Source organism: Episyrphus balteatus, chromosome 2, assembly GCF_945859705.1.
Source record: "Episyrphus balteatus chromosome 2, idEpiBalt1.1, whole genome shotgun sequence".
NCBI classification, from domain to species: Eukaryota; Metazoa; Arthropoda; class Insecta; order Diptera; family Syrphidae; genus Episyrphus; species Episyrphus balteatus.
In genome coordinates this window covers 13,837,987-13,859,957 of record NC_079135.1, presented here as the reverse complement: position 1 = coordinate 13,859,957, position 21,971 = coordinate 13,837,987, and the positions used below count along the sequence as shown (strand labels likewise).

Here is a 21,971-nt window from a genome sequence, read left to right as displayed (position 1 = left end):
TTCGTTGTTTCTGGTATAAAAAGTATTCTAACTATTGTGCTGCCTGAGAATATTTTCCAATAAGATGTAACGGGTGTGACTTTCTAACGTCACGGAGAAAAAAGAACACAAACGGATTCGACATTAAATTAAGCATGGTTGTGCCAAGATGACTTCCGTCTTAATCTAAGCGGACAAATCTCTTTAATTTCTTCAATGCACAAATTTAAATGAAATCCACTTAATTTAAGCGGAAAATCTTCTTATTTTTATTTGGAAACATTATAGTAAAAATGTTGATCGAACTACAACTGTTGGAAATAAGTATGATAAACTGCAACTAAAGGTAAAGTCTGAGTATAATATTTAAATTATTATTTTTTTCGGTTTTTTAAGATGAAAATTTTTTCATTTCATTAATATGTATAATGAGAGATTAAAATTACCATTAAATGAAATTAAGTTCACCTTAAATTTGCACCTTAAATAGAATTTAAGCGATCGTTAAGTAATTGACCATACAAAATTTTTGAATTTTTAATTCATACGAAAAACTTAGGATAAAATATTAACTGTCACATTAGTATATTTTATTTGTCACACCCGTAACGATGATTTTTTTTACAGTTTTTCATAATTTTGGGTCTTATTCTGTGGTAATGAACTAAAATACTTAACAATGCATTATTTTGTATTTGTTTTGTAATGTCACACCCGTAACGCATCTTCATTGGATATAAGAATTTAATCAAGTATATTTGTTTATAATTCTTTTTATTTCAAAGTAAATGCTAATTATATTGAAATAACTAATTGCTAAAATTATGAGAACATTTTTCACACCCGTAACAACAAACGTTTGATTGAATACCTACACACTGTAGTACACAGTTTAAACGATAAAGGAAATTTTAACTAAGCAATCAAGAAAGTGCCATTGGGTAATGCATTTAATTTCCCCTAAATTTATCTTAACAGATTTTTTTTTATAAAATTAAATCAATTACATAAAAACTTTGTATAATATTTCTTTAAAAATAAAACAACTTACATGTTTTTCAATTTCAATTATGAAAGAGAAAGGTATTTTGCTTTCTTTTTTTTTCTTTTTAAACCTTTTTATATTCTATTTTCGACCCATCTAACCGCCTACATTTTATAATGTGCAACCCATATTAATGTGTGCTATGCACCTCCGAGTCTATTTTCAAAACAAAAAAGAAAACACACAAATCTCTCAAGTCACATTTTTTTTTCAATTCGTATTTCCCCATTCGCAATTTATAAAAACAAAACAAAGAAATAAATAAATTTAAAATAATGGCCTATTTAACCTGCACAAAATAAAATATCTTTTTTTTTACCTTTAAACCTCATTCCTATATATAAAGGTATGTTGTGCGTCGTTGAAGTCGAGACGCGCCGGTATAGCAGAAAGGCACGTGATAAAATTGTACCGACACCTTTTCTCTTAATACCCATAAACCAAGAGCTCTTAAATTTCTAGTGAGGGATTTTCACTTGCGAACTTTTAAGGGCAAGGTATGCATTCATTAAAATTTGGTTGCTTTCCCAATGACTGTTGGAACTACCTATAGTTCGCCCCCGTCTGTCAACCGCAAATAGCACTGAGGAATTTCCTCTGATTGGATTCAATCAATAAGTTGGAAAACGAGAAGGGAAGGGGGTAAGAGGTAATTTAAGGTGAACCAGTTAAAATGAATGCTTAAATTGTGGCATTCCACAAAGTTCTATATTAGGACCAGTTTTGTTTTTTTTTTAGATTGACAGCGATTATGTGCGACACCTGAATGCGTTTCTTTTTAGCATTGTGTACTCCTTTATGTGAACTTATCGTGAGTTTATCGTGATAATTAGAAGAAAACCGATTTTCTTTCACTAAACACAAAAAATGTGTATAAATATCTAGAACTACTGAACAGATGAAATGTTTTTTAATAAGTTTTTTTTTGCTATAGAACGTTTGTTTACGTTGGCTTCTAAAAATATCTTTTGTGCTAAAAGTACGCGAGCTAGATGGACGTAGAAGCATGCAAATAAATATTGCCAACAGAGTTGCTTTTTTTATATAATTTTTTTATTTTCTTAAAATATCATTTCCTTAAATTAAAAAACATCTATTAAAATTGTGGGCCGTAACTTATGGAAACAAGGAAACCTCACGTTCATTTGATCTAGAGAAACATGAGTTGTGAAATTATTTTAAAAAAAATTAGGAAACCTCAGATTAAGAAATCACATTTAAAAACCGTCGAGTTTCGACTTAAAAACTTTCGTCACTCATTTGCCAGAAATATCCGTTTTATTGATTCAAAAGTTAAAAACAAAAAAAAAAAAAAATCATTTTTAATAAATTAAGCTGGCAACATTGAAATTTTATGCTTATTGCTTAATTTTATTTTTGTCACTTTTTTCTTCTTCCTGATGTGTGTACTGTGCGCGTTAGTTGATGGCTTGGGCTTGCTTGCATTTAGTATATTTAACATGTTGGCCTATACCTTGTGCTGTTTTGTGGCATAGAATGAAAATTCTTGACTCAAGACTGCAACATGCGGGGAATGCCTTTGAAGAGGCGTTGACCTATTCAACTTTTGTTCTGCATATATATAAAATCATTTAAAAGACGATGAACGTATGCACACATGCTGCTGCTGTTATACTATTAGGATTGATATTTAGGTGAGAACGCATTCCGGGCATGCTTTGATATTATAGAATGAGGATAATGTGACTTTGTAGTTTAGGAAAATATGAATTAAAAAAAAAACATTTCAAATATGTACATATTCATAATGTACTTGTTTTTTTTTTTAGAACAATAAATACAATTTAAATTAATAAATTAGTCTGTCAACACTTTAGTTTATTAAAAATATATATTGTCGTTAGAAAACCATCAACGGAACTACAATGTTGAGGAATATCCTTGATTTCTATGATCCAGCGAAACTGAACACATTTCTGCTGGGTTTTTGTTTATTCGAAATTTTTCAATTTTAAAATTTCCCCTTTTTAATGACGGCTTTAAATTTAATGGAAGCCCGAATAATTGCACAAAAATCGATATATTTTAAATATCGGTCCTCAGCTAGATTGGATCTCCATACCAAAAGGAGCGGTTTCCTTGAAAATTTTAAGCATTTGCCTACCACTCAGTCAATAGGAGAAGAAAACTTACTGACAACGAAGTTTACTCGAGTGCAAAAAATGAAAGCAAATAAAACCGTTAGAGATGCTTTCAAAAAAAGGACCCCGCACATTTTGTATGGGAAGTGGCCCTCGGTGAAATTGTCTGAAATTTTAGTATGTTGTTCTCTTGAAGCTCTTGATCAAAAGTCGATATGGGCAAAAAGTAAAAAAATGGACAGTTTTTAAGATAACGGGTTTTTTCCGATGACTATTTCAAACCATTTATAAGGGATAGTAACTCTCTATATTGTGTTTTGCGTCATTTTTTAGTGGAATTCATAAGTTTTTAGGGTCACTGAATCCAAATCTGAAGTCCATTTTGCCTCATCAGGTCGGGTTTTCAAGATAACCTCAAAAAGTGTCACAGCCTCAAAAAAAAAATTTTTTTTTGATCTGGGAGTGCGACTATATTAGTTATATGTTTTTTGGGTCGCTGAAACCAGATTTGAAGTCTATTTTGTCAGGTTTTCGAGATAATCTCAAAAAAGGTTTTCGTTACTTTTTTGCGGTCATCTCAAAAACTCGAAGTGATATGATTAAATAGACTTCTAATCCGGGTTCAGCGACCCAAAAAACATATACTTAATATAGTCGCACTCCCAGATTAAAAAAAAAAATTTTTGAGGCTGTGACACTTTTTGAGGTTATCTTGAAAACCCGACCTGATGAGGCAAAATGGACTTCAAATTTGGATTCAGCGACCCTAAAAACTTATGAATTCCACTAAAAAAATGACGCAAAACACAATATAGAAAGTTACTATCCCTTATAAATGGTTTGAGATAGTCATCGGAAAAAAACCCGTTATCTTAAAAACTGTCCATTTTTCGACTTTCTGCCCATACCGACTTTTGATCAAGAGAACAACATACTAAAATTTCAGACAATTTCACCGAGGGCCACTTCCCATACAAAATGTGCGGGGTTCTTTCAACAACAATCTGAGAAATTTTATTTCCTTAAACAAAATTTAATTTCCTTAAACAAAAAAAAGCATTTCCCATTCAAAAATAAAAAGCGGTCGCACGAACTTGCCTTTACAGTTCAACATACTAAAATTTTTACGACTTTTCAAATAGAAATTTGGTAAATGCATATGAAATAAATTGCACGACTGGGGTCGCACGTACTTGCTCTTATGGTAAAAGTTACTCTAATGTTAAAGTTTTCAATTGAACAAAATAAGGGAAAAATTAAAATTTGATATTTTCACTGAATTTCGTTAGTGGTGCAAAAAAATAAAATCTATTTTTATAAATAATTAAATACCGTTTTAAATGCTCTTTTAAAAAAAACTAAGTATGCCATTTTATTTCTAGTATAAAAAGGAATTTTTAGAAAAAAAATTTCGAAAATCGTTAGAGCCGTTTTTTTTTAAATTAATTTTTTATATATAAAAATTTCCTAACATTTGTCAAAAAAAAAATTGATATGCAATTTTGAATAAATAATTAATTTACACATAAAAACGAAATTTCAAAATTTTTCACCAACCCGTTTCCAAAAAATTGATTTTTCAAAAAAAAATTTTGAAATATTTTTTAAAAATCCAAAAATGTGTTTTTTGAAAAATTAAAATTTTTTTTAAATAATGATTGTTTAAACGTTTCTGTATTGAAAATTTGGTCGAAATCTGTTTTGTCGTTTATGAGAAATTCATAAATCCAAAAAACCGTTCTATGGCAGGTACCGTTAATAACGGTACAAAAAATATTTTTTGTATTATCAAAGGCGGCTCTTATCAATAACAGTAAGCATAAAAATTTTAATCAAAATCGTTAGAGCCGTTTTTGAAATAAATCAACTTTTCTGTTTCCGTTATATGACAGGTACTGTTAGTTTTGGTCCTAAAAAAAAAATTCAATTTCTCCTCTAGGGAATCACCCAAAACTGTTAACTACCAAGTTTGAAGAAAATCGCTTCAGTAGTTTAGGCTGTAGCTCGAGGTTCTTACAGACAGACAGACAGACAGAATTGCCGGACCCACTTTTTTGGCATTCTCCATCATCGTAATTTCATGTAAAATTGTTATCTCGAGTTGGATTTTTTTTACGAATCCTAAACTTGCCCTATGCTATAGTACCTATATCGCAAGTAAAAAATGTTCATTGTTCATAACAAAATCGTTGGAGCCATTTTCGAGCAAATTCAACTAAAATTGGTATATAACAGGTAGAAACCGTTATTTCTGGCCCAGAAAAATTATTTCCAAAAATCCCCATGGAGAGTTGCCAAAAAAACGATGCATACTATGTTTGATGTTGATTGGTCCATCCGTTTAGGCTGTAGCTTATACAAACAGACATACTTGCGGGACACACTTTTTTGGTTTTTTCTACTATCGTAATGTCATGTCTGATCTTTATCTCAACTTTTTTTCTGTACAAATGCATAGTACCTAACCTATATCGCAAGTAAAAACGGCTTTAAAAAGTACTACGTTATTGATGACTTCTTTGTTCCTTCTCGAAAAATGTAAAGTGATTTAAGGACATATGAGCAAATTTTGATCAGGGTTACATACCTGAACTGAATATCATAGTAAATCTACTTTTGTACACTGTATTTAGATTTCAAATGGAAGAACTTTAGAATTTACTAACCACTCTCAAATTATATTTGTTTTCAAACAAATTAATTAATTTTCTATATTTGAAATAAAAGATATTTTAAATTCTAATATATTACACGTGTATATCCTTTATTTGTTATCATAATAATCGAAAACCATATTATATTGAAGGTTCCTAGTATTACTTTCCGGCTTTGTTGTCTGATCCTGCACCTGCACCACCACCACCACCTGCGCCTGCTTCGGCACCTGCACTGGCGCCAGCATCTGCTCCTCCACCTGCACCTGCGCCTACACCAAAACCTGCACCCATATTTGCACTTCCAGCCATAGATGCTCCCGCTTGCCCAGCAGTTTCAGCTCCAGGTGGCATTTGAGCACTTCGTTTTACCATATAGCGCATAGTTTCCTCGTCTGAGACAACAATGTCCTAATAAAAATGTTGTTGGTTTACAAAGAAGAATCTATCGATCATTCAAAAAAAATTATTCCAAACCATGAGGAAGAAAACTCCTAACAAGACGACCACGAATTTAGTTGATGTTTTCATTTTTAAAAATTGGTCCTTTGATGTCAAATTAGTTTCCGCTAGTATTGATTTAGCTTGCTTTCAGAGACTGTGATTTTAGGAAATAATTTTGATGTTTAAATACTCGAATCTATTCCAAACATTTTATATTTCAAATAAAAAGAAAATACATAGTTTGGATATGACATCAGAGTAATTAAAATTATGAAACAGTGTTACTTTGATTTTTTGTGATCTTGGTCGTTCTACGATGCATTTGAATACCTATAAGTACATAGGTATCAGTTTTCGTGCTCATTTAATCGAGATTACTCTTGCTATTTATAATGAAATTATCACATTTGGTTTTTTTAGCTCACAACCGTGATTGTACAATATTTTATTTTATAATTTTTCGTAGATTTTGTGTGAGCACTTTTGTAAAAAGTTTAATTATAACTATGTACATTATCTCATAGTGATCAATATTAAAGTGAAGTAATTACATGGCATTTAGACATGCAAATTTCTTTGTTTCGATTTCACTTTGTTTTTACTATTTACAAATAATAAAAAAAGTATTGTTTGTAAAAAGTAAATTTTTCTTTAAAAGAAACGCAGTTTTTAGAATTCAATGTTGAAATTTCACATAATAAAGAACTTTCAAAAACAAAATGGTTTATTATTTATTTGAATTGTTTTTACTTTTCGTGACTTTTTTTATAAAGAAAATTTGTTTTTATCAAATTGCGACGTTTTGTACTTACTTGAATTGATTATAATTATTTTTAAATAATGCTTAGGTAAAATTACGACGTTTTCGTGTACACACAGGATGTCCCAAAAACAATGTTCCCAACAGATAATGGTAACTTGTTTATCCCGGATCTTAACGGTTTTCGATTAAATTCAGTCGATTCACTTCAAACCTATTATGTTAAGTTTTGAAGACTTTACAGAGGATTTTTTGGAATTATGTAATTTTGTTGGACCAATTACCTCCAATATACCAATCTTGTTTAGGAGTAAAAATAATTTTCTCAAAAATGGGTCCCACAATTATAATAAAAAGATCAATTGTCATTAACAGTAGCTCCCTTAAACCGTTGCACAGTGTGGCCAATCACGAATCTAGCTGGACAAAATTAATAACTCGCGTTAAATCGACTTTTTTTCTAAACAGTTTTAAACAAATAAGAAATATTTTTTAAAAAGAAATCTATAATTTCTGCAAAAAGTGGGTCAAAATAGTGATGAAGAAAATGCATTTTTATAGTATTTGAATTTATGTTTCCGTAAACGTATTCTATGATTGGATATACTTAATTATTTTAAAAAACGCTTGAAAAATCTCAATAAATAAAAGCTCTATTGCTATTCACGAAAAAAGAGAGGCGGAATAATTAGTTTTTATTAAGAAATAGAACTTTTACACACGTTTTTGACAGGTGACATATATGATTTATTTTCTCATTATCATGCTTTAAATTAAAATTTTAGCAATGATTTTAATTAAATATGCTTCACAATCATAAAAAATGGCATCACCTTTAAAAATATCTGCAGATAATTTAAAAAAGTAACTCCTTTTTGTGCGATGCAAACTTGAAACAGAAGGGCCTATTAAAAACAGCTGTGTTTATATTACCTTCGATGTTTTTCAAGCTAATAATTCTCTAAATTTCTTCGTGACCCTATTTCTGGCCTTTTACACTTGCTTGCTTTTTGCATTGAACTTGTTTAAGATGTTCCGACAGAAAAGCATCATTCATCAATGATAATGCCTCATTAGTTGAAAACTCCAGTAGTTTAGTAGTTCCAGAGGATCAGAATTTATTTTTTTATACATTTTGATCCTTCACTCATTTCAATAAATCCTTTCCGGTATTATTGGAATATGCTTTTTCAATTTTGCGGAGAGCGATTCTGCTGATTTTAACTATTTTCTAATGGATAGGTGCACTTAGGAGACTTTTAACCTTCCGTTTGTTATATTTTTCCCGTTTTTTTAGTTTTTAAAAATTCTTTTCTACTTTTGTTTCACTATCTACTGTTTTTGTTTATTTGGTTATCACATAATATTGGTCAAGCAAAATGAAATTCATGTTTAAAGAGCGGTCCAATGTTTCTTCCACATTTTTTGTCTTTTTTTTTCGCTTAACTTGAAGCACAAAACTTTTATATATGTTTTTAATTTTTCTTTACTGTCAAAAATGTTCCAAAGATGATACCTGCTCATTAAAAGATCAAAAAACTGTCTTTTCGATCTTATTTGGCAGTTTTGACACATTTTTCGAAAATTTGTTTTTTTGAAAATCTTGACTTCATTTTGAAAAGTGAAAAAAGTTGTATGGCGGTCGAGAAAACGCGAGACATGTAAATAGCTAATCTTAATGACAACACTCCACAATACATTAATTAATTAATTTCAGACCGGAAAAATGCGGAAAAATTAACTTTACCTCTAATTGAAAAACAAAGATATTTTTTTTTTGCACTTCCTATCCTTCTTATAGAATTTATTTTTTTTTTTAAATAGTTGCAATATTAATTAATAAATAAAAATTAAAACACTTTACCTCTAAATGTAGATTAACAATTAAAAAAAACAATTAGAACCAAAAAACTACCACAGCGTTTTTAATCGTCAACCAAACTCAAGCGAAAAATAGAATACTTTGTATTATCTCCATCCAACTGTTAACAAGAACCAACTTTCAAGCTTAGCTTACGCTAATCCGAGATGAAAACAAAAAAACCAAACATGAATTACAGTTACCCATTTTATTGAGAAGCTCAACTCATGATTTAAAATCATGTGGCTAAACTTTTTTTTTTCTATTTTGTCCAGTCAGATTGGCGAATTACCACACTGTGCGTTGTTTACATTTGTGATTTTTTGTTTAAAAGCAACTTGATAAACTTAATCAATTTTAATAAAAGAACTATTTACATAGTAAATATTAAATTGGGGTCAGAATCTAAAAAAACATCCTCCAAAAACAATTTTGACACAATTTTCATTCAGTTAACAAAATTCAAAAATGAAGATTCGAAAGATTTTGATTTTTTCTATCAGTAATAAAGTTTTTTTTGCAGAAATTTCCTTTCAAAACTCGATTTGTTGTTGGCTTTTTGGGACCAAATGCAGATTTTACTGTCTCTTCGAAAAAAAACACCCTTTCACCAAATTTTTTTTTATAAAAACTCTTTGTTCTTGTTTTCTATCCTAAAATCAATGTTTTTACCAAATTTCATTAGGGTGACCCATCATTTTTGTTTTCACTCAAAAAAACACCCTTTTAACCATGATATTTTTATAGACACTTTAGATTCTTGTTTCTTATCTTAAAAGTAACATAATTGCTATAGGGTACCACTAATATTACTCTAGTATTAGGTACACACTTTTTTAAATATACCCATGTTTTCTTTACTTCTGAAAAGAACACCCTTTCACATAAAAAAAATTTATAGACTTACATTATTCGTAATTTCCATTGGAAAGAGAACATATTTAATGAATTTCGTAAGGGTACCATTTATACCATTGATTTTATCAGACTTATCGCGAATTTTTCCCTATTTCCCAAAAAAACACCCTTTAACCTAAAATATTTGTATAGACTTTTTGGGTTCTTGGTTTCTGTTATAAATGAAACATTTTTACCAAATTTCATTGGTGTAACAATTTTTTCCTAGTTTTTGTGGTACTAATTCCGAATTTCATCATTTCTTTAAAAAAAAAAACACCCTTTTACTCAAGATAATTTTGTACACTTTTTAGATTCTTAATTCTTATACCAAACAAAACATTTACACCAAGTTTTAAAAATTAATAAAATTTAAGTCAGCTGTTATGATACCTCCCTCACACACAACTTAACCCATCAAAAAAACACCCTTTCACCAAAAATAATTTTAAGAACTTTATGAATCCTTTGTCCCTGCTTTATCTAAAACCTTCATCCCGATTTTCATCAGTGTTGCATGTTTTTCAAATGGGTTTCGGTTATATTTTACCTGTTGAAGTCAAAAACAAGCACCCTTGTTCTCAATCGGCTATAACTTCTTTTTAGAGCAATCGTATTGACTTTATTTTCATGTCATTAGAATCAGCATCAAAAAATACCTTGAAAACATGTGTCATATGATGATATTCGACAAACAATTGTTTCAGTATATTTTTGACCTTCACCCCCTCCCTCTTGTCCGCGAAAAAAAACACCCTTCCACCCAACTTTTTTGCATAGACTTTTTTTGTACTTGGTTCTTATCACAAAAGCAAACTTTTTGCCAAGTTTCATGAGTGTAACAATTTTTTTTTCTTTTAAATGCCTATTTTTTTTTTACTACTAAGTAGGCTGGAAAAAACAATGACAAAAGACTTTGAAAAATCATATCTCGAAAACCTATCCATAAATATTTTTTTAGATAAGATTTTCGAGTTTTCTGGGCTCAAATCTATACAAAAACTATATAGGCACTTGGTGTCACTTGGTTTCTGTAAACTAGTGTTATTAGCTTTAAAAAAATATAGCTCAGTGTTGTACGTCCTTTTTTTTAGTAAGGACTTAAGTGGGATTTACTGCACCAAGAAAATAAAAATTTATTCTTCCAAAAACCATTTTAATCATTTGGTATCTATTTGATGTAGAAAATGTACCTAAATATTTTTGACCAGGTTTAAGACCAAAATACCGCACTGTGCAATGATTCAAAAAATACATTTTTCATTTCAAAAGTCGGATTTTATTTGCTAAAGCCTACAGATGTTTTTAACCAAAAACCGATTGAGTCGATTTTATGGAAAATAAGTTTTTTCATATTGCATGTATCGTTAATTTTGGTCCTTAATATAAAATTTCATTTTCCCCTCTAGGAAATCTCCCAAAACTCATAATTAATAAGTTTCAGGTGTTTCAGGCTATTTCGACCCACTTGTGTTTTGAACTTATTCAAATGGTACCATCTCATTGATGGTATCAGAATAACTCGATTTCAAAACAACATCTATTCATCATCGCGTTTACGAAATAATAAAAGTGTTTTAATAGATCATTTTATTTTAGAAAACTGTTTATTGAAATTGCAAAAACAACTATCCATAAACATTTGAACAGCAATAAAAGATTATGATCTTTAAAAACGTCGATTTTATTTTTATTGTTCTAAAAACATGAAAGCATTTTTCCATTTTTATTTCGATTTTGCCAATAACAAAAAAACGCACATGGATTCCGTTTAATCAAATAAAATTACCTCAAATAATTCCTCTCGAATGATTCCTTTGAACTTTAAAAAAAAACTTATTAAATAAAACTTATTAAAAAATGATATATTATTTTAAAAAAATAGACAGTCGAAGTGAGCAAAAAATTAAGCAAAGAACCATTCCGAACCAAGTAGAATGTTGCTCGATGATGGCCATCTTTTTAACATTGTTACATGTTAAGATCATTTTAAGACTAAACTATCTCAAATAAATGTTATGTTATCGATAAAGCTATTTCAACAACGCCAACAATTTATTTGAAAACAGCCGTTTTTGTTAAATAAATGCCCAGTTAAATATTTTAAACGCCTCTTTAATATTTTTAAACAGTTAAAAGAAATTCAAATAAAAACCCATTAAAATTATAATTATTTTTAATTAAAAACTATTAATGATGTGTCCATATATGGCGACGCGACAAAACCCCAAAATTATTTATTCAAAGAGACAGAAATATTCTCCTACAAGAAATCTATACCCAGAAAAAAAAAAAAACTAATTGACCAATTCAAAATATGAAAAATCGTTTACGTTACACTCGACATAGCCAGGTTCATTATAAACTAAAACTTTTTCATACAGCACATCTGCTACGGCCAATCAAGCATTTTGCTACCGTAAATTAAATAAGTACGAATACGAGAAAGTACATTTGTTACAAATTTTCATCACCGCCAAATCAGATTCATATACTCGCTTAATAACGCAATAACCAAAAAAATGCATTTGCATTTTATTTACTGTGTTGGGGTGATTTTCAAAGAACTCTCGAAATCGGCATCATGGCTAAATTTAAAAATCGGTAGTCTCAACTGGGAATTAAATTGATGTAGACTAATAATGACCACGACCCATCTCATTTCCCTCCTTGGAACGATTAAGTTAGACTAATAAAGTGCTTTAGCACTTTACGGCATATGCAAACGATTCATCATCAGCTCACCTTAGTAGCGGCACCCCAGCACCGCACCGGCAAGAAAACAAAACAAAAATGTGTTCATTGTTTTCTTAATTAATTCAAATTGCCATCTCGACTGTAAAACACAAAAACAATAAGCAATTTGCAAAAATATAAATCATCGCCTTAACCTTGTGGTATGCGTGTTCGCGCATTACCATGAGGTTGTTGGTGAATTACATTTTTCTTTTGGATTTGGATTAATTAGAGAAAATATTTTTATTCCAATTTTTTTTTTCTGTTTTTCATTTATTTTTTATTTTTTTTTTCTTGCTCTCGAGACAGGTGTTGAAAATTCAAATTAAACAAAAAATCTTTATTGAAAGTGTTGAGAGAAATAAAACAGAGGAAGGTGTTGTGGGGTGTTGAATAAAAAGAGGGGCAATGATGTTTAAATTTTTTCTTATTTGCGGGTCAATTCTATCTATACGTCCGTCGCGACGCGGTTGTAATACTTTTTTGAGTCACGTCAAACTGTCGTTTTTTGCGCACAGAGATTCAAGTGTTTAAATGATGGACAGAGGAAAAATAGGATTAACCACTTTCTCTTGAAATGTAGCCAATAACAAAAATTAAATAAACTTATCCAAAGATGATTTTTTTGTTCTAGTTATTGTTGTAATGGGAATTTGCATTTATATTTAATTTTTTGTTTTGATTATTTATTTAGATTTTAATTGGAAGTGTAAATTTAAAATTATATATATGTATGTATATCAACATCGACACTCACCTCTTTTTCTTCGTTGTCACCAGCTGAATCTTGTCGTTCTGGTTCAAGGTCCTAAAATTAGATAAAAATAAAAATATATAATTAATAATTTTTAAAGGTCTTTTGTATTGAAAGTGAGATTATTGAAAATATTGAAAATGCTCCAACTATTTTCAGTGTCAAGAATTATTTGTTAATAGGTACATAGATAATATTTATTTTACTAAGCAATCTTTTGCAATAAATAAAGAAACTTATGTTTAACTAAAATAGAAACATTCTTTGAAAACTATTTTGGAAAATATTTGTTTGTAAATAACATTTCAATTTGAGAGGTTCGAATGTTTCCTTCCTTAAATTGAAATATTCTCTTCTTTTGCATTAAAAAAAATTGATTTAAAAAATGTCTAAAGGAATCTAACAGGTAATTAATTTTTTTCTTAATTCTAAATTCAACTTAGGCCGTGTGCGAATTGCGTTAAATAGTTAACACCGTGTAAAATTTTTAACACTATTGAGGTTAATAAAAACAATTTGCTGAATGGATTATTGTTTAAAATTTTTTCTGCCTTTTTTCTGCCATGATACTCCTTTTTAATAAAAAAAAAAAAAAACAAACAAACAAAACAAAACCATCTGCAAAAAAATTTAACTCAAATTTAACCAGGTCCCAGAGCCCAATACATTTTTAACAGCTGAAAATTTTGTATTCACCTCAATAGTGTCAAAAATTTTACACGGTGTTAACTATTTAACGCAATTCACACACACGGCCTTAATATTAAAAATTTAAAGTTTTTTGCATTAAAAAATATTTTTTGTGTAATTATATAATAGGTAGTTCCCGAAATTATACACTCCTGCTCAAATTTAACGCACATCATATTTATTTTACAGAAAATTCCTACTATTACTTTGTCTCACAGTATCGTGGTTATTTTCTCAAATAAGACAGGAGTGATCTTAAATTGAAGGTATGGAGTAAAATGTTTGTGGGGAAGATTTGGAGATATATGCTGAAGTCTATCTGTCAACCCGCTAACCTTTTAGAGATGAGTCATAAATTTTCATGAAGTAAACTCTGCTTTACAACACCTACGGAGTTAGTGAGCTCTCCTAGACCTACTTTAAATACCCAAAAATACTTGACTGATATCCTCGAACACCATGCGGTTCCAATCACCCCTAGATTTGGTCCACAGTTCAGTCTGATGCACGATAATGCATGCTAGAGTGGTTTGAAAATATCTTCAAGATTAAAATATGCCACCCTTGAATTGACCACACAGATATTCGGATTTGAATTCAATAGAACATGTCTAAGAAATGTTGAAAAAAGTTCATTTGCGGCCGAAATCCACCTCCAAGCATTCTTGATCCACAGAAAATTGGAGTGAAAGAAAATTTACAATAAAACCTTCAAATGTTAATTCGTGGAATGTATAGATGACTCCAAGTTGTCATAAGCGCTAGAGGAGACAATGCCAAGTATTGAATAAAATTATTGGAAAGAACTGTTACGTGCTTCCATTTTTAAAAATTTTTTTTCTTAAAAAACAAAAATTATTTTGATATCAGTTTTCAGACCTTAAATTGCTAAATTTGGTTCATCTTTTTTTTGGTTGATAATACTGTTGCAGTTTAGCATTTTTCTGACTTGCTTAATAATAACCAAACACAAAAAAATACAACAAATAATTTAAAAGCCATTTTAAATAAGATGTAGGGGTATGACTAAAGAAGAAAAAAGTGTGCGTTAATTTTGAGCAGGAGTGTAGTAAGTTCCAGAAATTACGAAGACGAAAAGAAAAACGATTGTCTGCCTGCATTTATTGTCGCTTTCGCATAGAAAGATACGATCAAAAGTACCTTTCATTTTTTTGAAACTTAATTTAGTGAGGGTAACCACTTAAAATTAGTTGGAACCTGATGCTATCTTCATCCTGATTCAAAAAAATAAAAAAAAATTTAAATCGGTGGAAGGTAGTCAAAGTTTACAATCATATACATACATATGTATTTAAAATCAAAGAAAAACAAAAAATTTTTTTAATTTTAAGAGTTTTGGTGTAAAAAACTAAAAACATTATTCAAAAATATTTTTTCTATTAGAGCTTGTGAAAATAACTATTTTTGTTACAATATTATGATCCATTTTATTCTTCAATATTGCAAAATTTGAAGACTCAATGTTGAGTTACAAAATTTTTCTTAAAAGCTCTCGAACTTAACTCCCCTGAAGTATAATCTTTGGTTATTTCTGAAACATTTATTTAAAAAATCAGTTGCCCCTTTTTTTTATTTGAGTTTTAGAGAGATTTTAATTAAAAAAACATTATTTTGTTCATTTATGGCTAAAACTCGAAAGTTTTTTTTTTTACTATTGTATCTTTTTATCATTGTTTGTCAAGATTCTGAAACACCCTGTGAACATATTTTATTGAAACTCATCGAACTCATAGCTGTATGTTTTAAGTTGAAAAAAAAAATTATCATATCTCAACCTTTTCCAAAATTATGAATTTTGCAACGAAAAATGAAAATCTGGTTCACTGTATAAAAATTTATACAATGTACATAATAAAAATACACAATTTTACTATGCTAAACACAATAGTGCTGATCAGGAGATCAAACTACGTAAAAAAACAAGTCTTCTACGTACAATTAGATTTTTTTACATTTATATCACACTTAAAATCTTTTATTACCTCGACGCTGGAAACATTGATACAATTTACTAAAATCATAAATTTTAGGAAAGAATTGGAATTTGAAAAGATTCGAATTCATATTGGAAAAAATTTATCTGAGTAACTTTACAAGACTAAGAATAAAAACAGTACTTTGAGGTAAAAATACTATCGCATAAAAGAAAACTTGTTTTTACGTGATAAAGCATTTTTGACTTCAGAGCCGAATTCGCTACATTGAAATAAATTAAAAAAGTACACCTGTTTATTTATGTATTTTTTTTATGAAATTTGAAGTGTTATGATAGTAGTAGTTTTTCATACAAAAAACTGATTGTTCATTAAAAAAATAGTTGGTCACTACGGCGTATGTGTAATATTTTGTTCGTATTGAAAATACCTCTGACCGAATAATGTTAATCCTGGTTCGTGTTTTGAACGGAAAATAAGAAAATTTAAACATTCAAATTTAAATCGATAGGCATTACGACCCAAAAAATTTTATTCGATAGGCATTACGACCCAAAAACTAGGGAACAGTAACTTTTTTTAAGTTCAGCGTTCAGCCATTGAAAATAATACTATTAATAAGAGTTCCGTCAGTGATCGAACGGAACCACATATTGAAGAAAAGTTCACCTGAACTTTTATTAATTATTTTTTACTTAATACTTGATTGATGGACTACGAGTCTCTCTAATTGCTAGAAATGGTATCGATATCCACCCTTAATCAGAATATCTAGTTTGAGCTCAGTCAACTACGTATACTATTACAATATAACTGATAGTTGAAAAAAATGTATGTATATAAGTTACTAACTTTAAAAGCAAAAGAATTAATATTTTTAAAATATCATCTTTGTTACATTTAATCGTTTATCATTTTCTAATCAATAAACAATTTTAATATTAGTTTTTGAACTCAATAAATACTAAAAATCAAATAAATACTAAAAAATAACTTAGAATTTAGTTTTTCTATTTGTACTTACATCCATATCAATATGCACAACACCAGTGGACCTTCGCTTTGGTTTTCTTCTTCTTTGAATAACCGCTTGTGTTGCGAGGGCGCTTCTATTATCGTTTTCCTTGTCGTTTTCTAAAATAAGTAAGAATCAGTATTAGTTTATTTGATGAACACCAATAAAACAAGAATATCAACCTTTATCTTCACCATTATTAGTCGTCCTTCTTGATAACACTGATGTATTCTCACTATTGTTTGTATTGGAGTCTCTGCTCCTATCACTTGAGTCATGTGAAGCAATTGAATTCGTGCTACCCATTGAGCCAACTGGTGCTGATACCGGCCTCATCATTGATGATTGTTGTTGATTTGATGTGTTCACTTAAAATAGTGTAATTATTAATTATTGCATATTTAGAAAAAAAAGACTGTAACTTACTTGCGTTAGTTGTGTTAATCCTTCGTTGTGCGATAGAAGATGACAAATTGGCGGCAGCGATTACCGCTGGCGCACTTGGTATAATTGTACTATTGTTGGGCGGAAATGTGGTCCCACTAGATGCATCTTCCAATTTGAACTGTAATAATATTCAAGCCAAAATATTTTAATATTCAAATTTATCTTTTTTTTATTTTATCTCTAAATTTATTAAAAAAAAACTCTAAAAATTAATATTATTTGAGGTAGTTTTTTTTTTTTTTTTTTTTAATTTTTTGAGAGATTTTGTGTTCAATTGTTAATAAAAAAAAATTATAAAGATTGTTAGATGGAAGGATGTGCATATAACTCCAAAGCAATTGGAGTTTATCAAAAAACCAAAATAAAATCTACTAGAAGCATATAAATATAATTGAATATCATATATTATTATAAAATAAATATGTAAACAAAATTAGAAACCATAAGTTATTTTAGTGATTCAAAGGGTTTTTTTTTCCATGCGGAGTTATTTACATGGGTAGAAATATTGCATGTTTTAAATAAGGTAAAGCTATCTTAAACTTTATAACTCATTAACACAGGTTTGTAAGGTAAGTGGGGTGTAGAATAATTTAAATATTCTGGTAGAAAACTTAAACAATTTATGACTTATTTCGCAGTTAAGACGACAAGAGTTGAAAAAGATTTGAACCATTGCCTTGAGATCAGGTTAATGTTAATAAAAAAAAATAATTAGGAGCTTATACTTCGTGAGTACGTTTTAGAGAGCAATTTTTTGTATCACGAATAGAAACAGAGTTTACTTTAAACTGTGACGTGTAACTGTTAAGACTGTTATACGTTAGTAATTTTCGACACAGCTTCCGATGAATTCAATAAGTAGACCTTCTTACAGTTTTGATAATACGTCCAAGGCAATTTTTTCCGAAATGGACTTTTTGATGCAAGTGGCATCTTTAGACGTAGACACATCTTTTAAGTCGAAAAAAAGTTATTTTGTGTGTCGAAATTACAGGTGGTGAAAAATCCCATAAGTTTGAAGATCAGAATGAATTCAGGATTTATTCTGTTCTTAAAACTTATAAAGTTTTGTCTTCTCGGTTGATACCTCCAAGATTTTCTCAAAAAATTTCTTGCAAGGTGATAAGTATTTTTGAATTCAGCTGTGACAGGTCATTGGAAAACCTTTTGGAATATCTCAAGTCCTTTAAAAAAGGAAGATTTTTCATACATATTGATAAAAAAAACCACGTAGGTATAAAACGGAAAAGACCCAAAAGACGTTTGGTATTGAATTGATGCCCGTCGGAAAACTTAGTTTTTTTTTTTAACCGAGGAATAACGTGACGTGGCAAGAACTATATTTTGTTATAATATTTAGATATAGGCAACCAACACTGAAGAAGAAAGATGAACTTTTTTTAAATAATTTTCTTTGATTTACTATTTTCGTATGTGACTCATACGTATGTGTATAATACTTTTTTTTGATAACACAATCTTTACAATTAGTTAATACCTTGTTATCATTGAAAATCATATTTTAAATGAATAATGTTTATTTCATTAAAATTTGGCTTTTATATGAAATTTCAAACGTTAAGTTGTAAGAACAGAAGTAATCCGACGTTTTTAAAGTGTTACCTGTCTAACTGAAACCGATAAAAAATATTTTAGTGTTATTCCACTTTAATCTACATAATCTTCATGTTATCTTAAGTCCAAAAACTTAAAAAAATATAGAAGTTATTCAGTTTTTTTTTTTTTTTTAATGACGACACAAAGAAACGGATTTTAATCATACCGTTCAAGTACTTAAAGACGTTTTAAAAAATACACTTTTAAAAAGGTTCGACCCTAAAATACTAAAAGAATAAAATTGAATATATATTTCTAAAAAGGTAGGGAACATTTTTTGGTAATTTGAGAGGTTTTTTTTTACTTTTTTTACTAACCAAAATAAAATGAATAATATTTTTTTTATACATATTATAAATTAAAAACAAAGTAAAAAGTAAATCTAGGTATAAATATAATAATTTAATATAATATAATAATTTGTATTTTTGGAGTGTGTAAGTTTAAAAATTGTATATGATTTTTTTGGAAGCCATTTGAAAGATAAAAATTAAGTTCACTACAAAGCTTTTGCATGCAATTCTACAAATTCTACTTAATAAGGATTAAACAAGAATAAAATTCAACACCGAGTTAGTAATAAAACAAAAAACCTATATGGTAAAAAGTAAATTTTATTTGTTATAAACACATTATTCACAAAAATCAAAATTAAAAAATATATAAATTATATACACCATTGTTGTTAATTATAAAAATAAAATATAAATTAAAAATATTTTACAATTGTGATAAAATAAAGAGATATCTAATAACTTCTGGCAAGCAAGCAAGCTCACTTTCATCGGGCTATCACTTTTCTAAGTAGGCGCAAGAGACATGCCAAGCCGAAGGCGCTTAATTGCAGGCAACGAAAATATTAATTTTTTATACAAATTTATTTTCGTTTCTTTATTTTTTTTTGTTTTTTTAATTTGTTTGTGAATTAAAAAAAAAAACTAAAAATTATGATGCAAAATAGAGAAACAAAAGATTTATGCATTAAAAAAAAATAATAATAATAAAGTAGTAGATGTAGTAGTGTGTATAATAATAAATTGTTGTTGTAATCTATATTGAGTTTTTTTGATTGTTGTTTTTTTTTTTTTCATAATTTTTTGGCGGCCTACCTTGCATCCAATATCGAATTTCAGACGCCACGATGGCCGTCTTTCAGCCGCCGAACTCATATGCAAAGGTGACGAGGGTGTCGATTCACTTTTTCTCATTACAACAACATTGTCACGATCGCTGTTATCACTGTTATCATGAGATGAAGAACTTGGTTTTGATGTTGTTGTTGTAGTTGTCACTGGCACTGCTGTTGTATTGGTAGTAGGAGGTACTTTAGTTTCTTCACCAATATCCTCAGTGGTGTATTTGTTAGCTTCATTACGAAGCTTTTCAGCTAGTGACAGTGAATTGGCATTATCAATATCGAAGAGAGAACGTTTCTCACGTAGTCTTGTTGGTGAATCTGTTGGTGAAGTGGCTGTTGGTCGCATTCTTGGTGAATGCATTGGTGATGTTATTGATGATTGTTGTTGTTGAGATTCGGTAACCTTTTCTTCGGTCGCTACTGTTGGAAGAGTTTCACCAATTGATACTTTTTGACATTCTTCAGTCTTATTGTTGGCATTTTTCGTTGGTGATCTTGGTGTTGCAACTGGTATTTTTTCTATTTCTTCACTCGTACTAGATTCTTCTTCTTCATCTTCATCAGTAGCACCAGATTCTTCTTCACTCTCAATCTTCTTTTCTTTTTCATCTGTATCCTCGATAAGAGGAATTTCTGTTTTCTCTTCTTCGACTTCTTCAATTTCATTCACTTTTTCTTCTTCTGCAATTTCTTCATCTTCAACAACAACAGCTTCTTCTTCATCAATATTTTCATCTTCATCAATATCTTTGTGCTCTTCAATTGTAATAGAGGGAGGCGGTTGCGTATGAGTTGGTGACTTTATAGGCGGTGGTGTCGAAGGCGGTGTTGGTGACCACGAATGAATTTGTTCCGCTATTTTGTCATCGGTCAAATGGATTGGTTTTGTTCGATTGAACGCTACTGTAAATGTGGCACTTATTTCTTCTTCATCTTCATCATTCATTGAATGCTTTGTTGTTGATTCTGTGGTCGCTGTTGTTGTAGTTGTCTGTGTTGGAGGTATTGTTTCAGACTCATAATCCAACGTCATCGATGGTACTCGATCGTTTATTGGTGATATTGGTGACGTTGGTGTTGTTGTTAGAATTGTTGATTCTAATGGTGTTGCAGTTGTCGTGGTTGTTGTAATAATTATGGCAGATGGCGCTGATATCGGTGATTGTATTGGCAGTTGTTGTTGTTTAATTGGTGATGATGGTGTTGTTGTTGTAGTTGTAGTTGTAATAGTAGTAGTTGTTGTTGGTGATGATGTTGTTGTTGTATTTTGGGATTCGGTCTGTTAAATTTATTAGTTAACAATATTTGGTTTTTTTTTTCTATTTTGTTGTTTATGTGAAACTCAATATTATATAGAGGGAAATATTCTGTTTTTTTAAGTTTTTTTATTTAAGAAAACAGAAAGAATATAATAAGAAATACAAAATTACAATAAATAAATTCAATTCACAATAGACTAAGTACGAATATTTGTGTGTTGTTATAAAAATAGATAGAAATAGAGACAAAATCAAATCAAACAGAACTAAGCAGATACATTTATTATAATGTACGTCGAGTTGTTGTAATCTGCCATGTTTTTTTTGCTTCGAGGCTACATTGTAATTTACTAACATGCTGCGCAGCGGCGTTAAGAGTGGAGATTCATGATTTAGACTTTATTGTCTAAATATTTACCTGGAAATCTCTTTATAGTTTTTATAGTTTATATAAATCAGCAGATTAATACATTTAAATATATTTTTTTAATTTGAATTACACAACGTGCTACGTAAAAATATAAATCGTACATATAAAGGACATTTAACAAAGAAAAATACTTTTTAATTTTCAGAAAAAAAAAAAAAAAAATAAGAAAACAAAATACATTTTAT

The 21,971-nt window shown here is 29.4% G+C and overlaps 2 protein-coding genes across 2 annotated transcripts; both read right to left on the bottom strand.

Annotated features, from left to right (window-relative positions):
- Window positions 1-5,651: 5,651 nt before the first annotated feature.
- Window positions 5,652-7,276, bottom strand: LOC129912289 (alanine and glycine-rich protein-like). Its single transcript, XM_055990492.1, has 2 exons — window positions 6,258-7,276; window positions 5,652-6,191 (listed from the first exon to the last, which is right to left on the bottom strand). Exons 1-2 carry the CDS (start codon window positions 6,309-6,311, stop codon window positions 5,943-5,945), a joined length of 303 nt encoding a protein of 100 aa, XP_055846467.1. The 5' UTR covers window positions 6,312-7,276; the 3' UTR covers window positions 5,652-5,942.
- Window positions 7,277-13,199: 5,923 nt separating this feature from the next.
- LOC129908171 (mucin-2-like) lies at window positions 13,200-21,713 on the bottom strand. The gene is made up of 6 exons (XM_055984518.1): window positions 21,635-21,713; window positions 20,069-21,246; window positions 17,319-17,457; window positions 17,075-17,260; window positions 16,902-17,011; window positions 13,200-13,286 (listed from the first exon to the last, which is right to left on the bottom strand). Exons 1-6 carry the CDS (start codon window positions 21,711-21,713, stop codon window positions 13,200-13,202), a joined length of 1,779 nt encoding a protein of 592 aa, XP_055840493.1.
- Window positions 21,714-21,971: the final 258 nt, after the last annotated feature.

Bases quoted from the DNA above. Each gene is read 5' to 3' on its own strand.
- LOC129912289 (XM_055990492.1), bottom strand. From the start codon at position 6,311: ATGAAAACATCAACTAAATTCGTGGTCGTCTTGTTAGGAGTTTTCTTC. The intron at 6,192-6,257 runs GTTTGGAATAAT...CATTTTTATTAG, and splicing joins TAGGAGTTTTCTTCCTCATG to GACATTGTTGTCTCAGACGA.
- LOC129908171 (XM_055984518.1), bottom strand. From the start codon at position 21,713: ATGTTAGTAAATTACAATGTAGCCTCGAAGCAAAAAAAACATGGCAGA. The intron at 21,247-21,634 runs GTATCTGCTTAG...CACCGATATCAG, and splicing joins CGACGTACATTATAATAAAT to CGCCATCTGCCATAATTATT. The intron at 17,261-17,318 runs GTAAGTTACAGT...CACTATTTTAAG, and splicing joins GATTAACACAACTAACGCAA to TGAACACATCAAATCAACAA.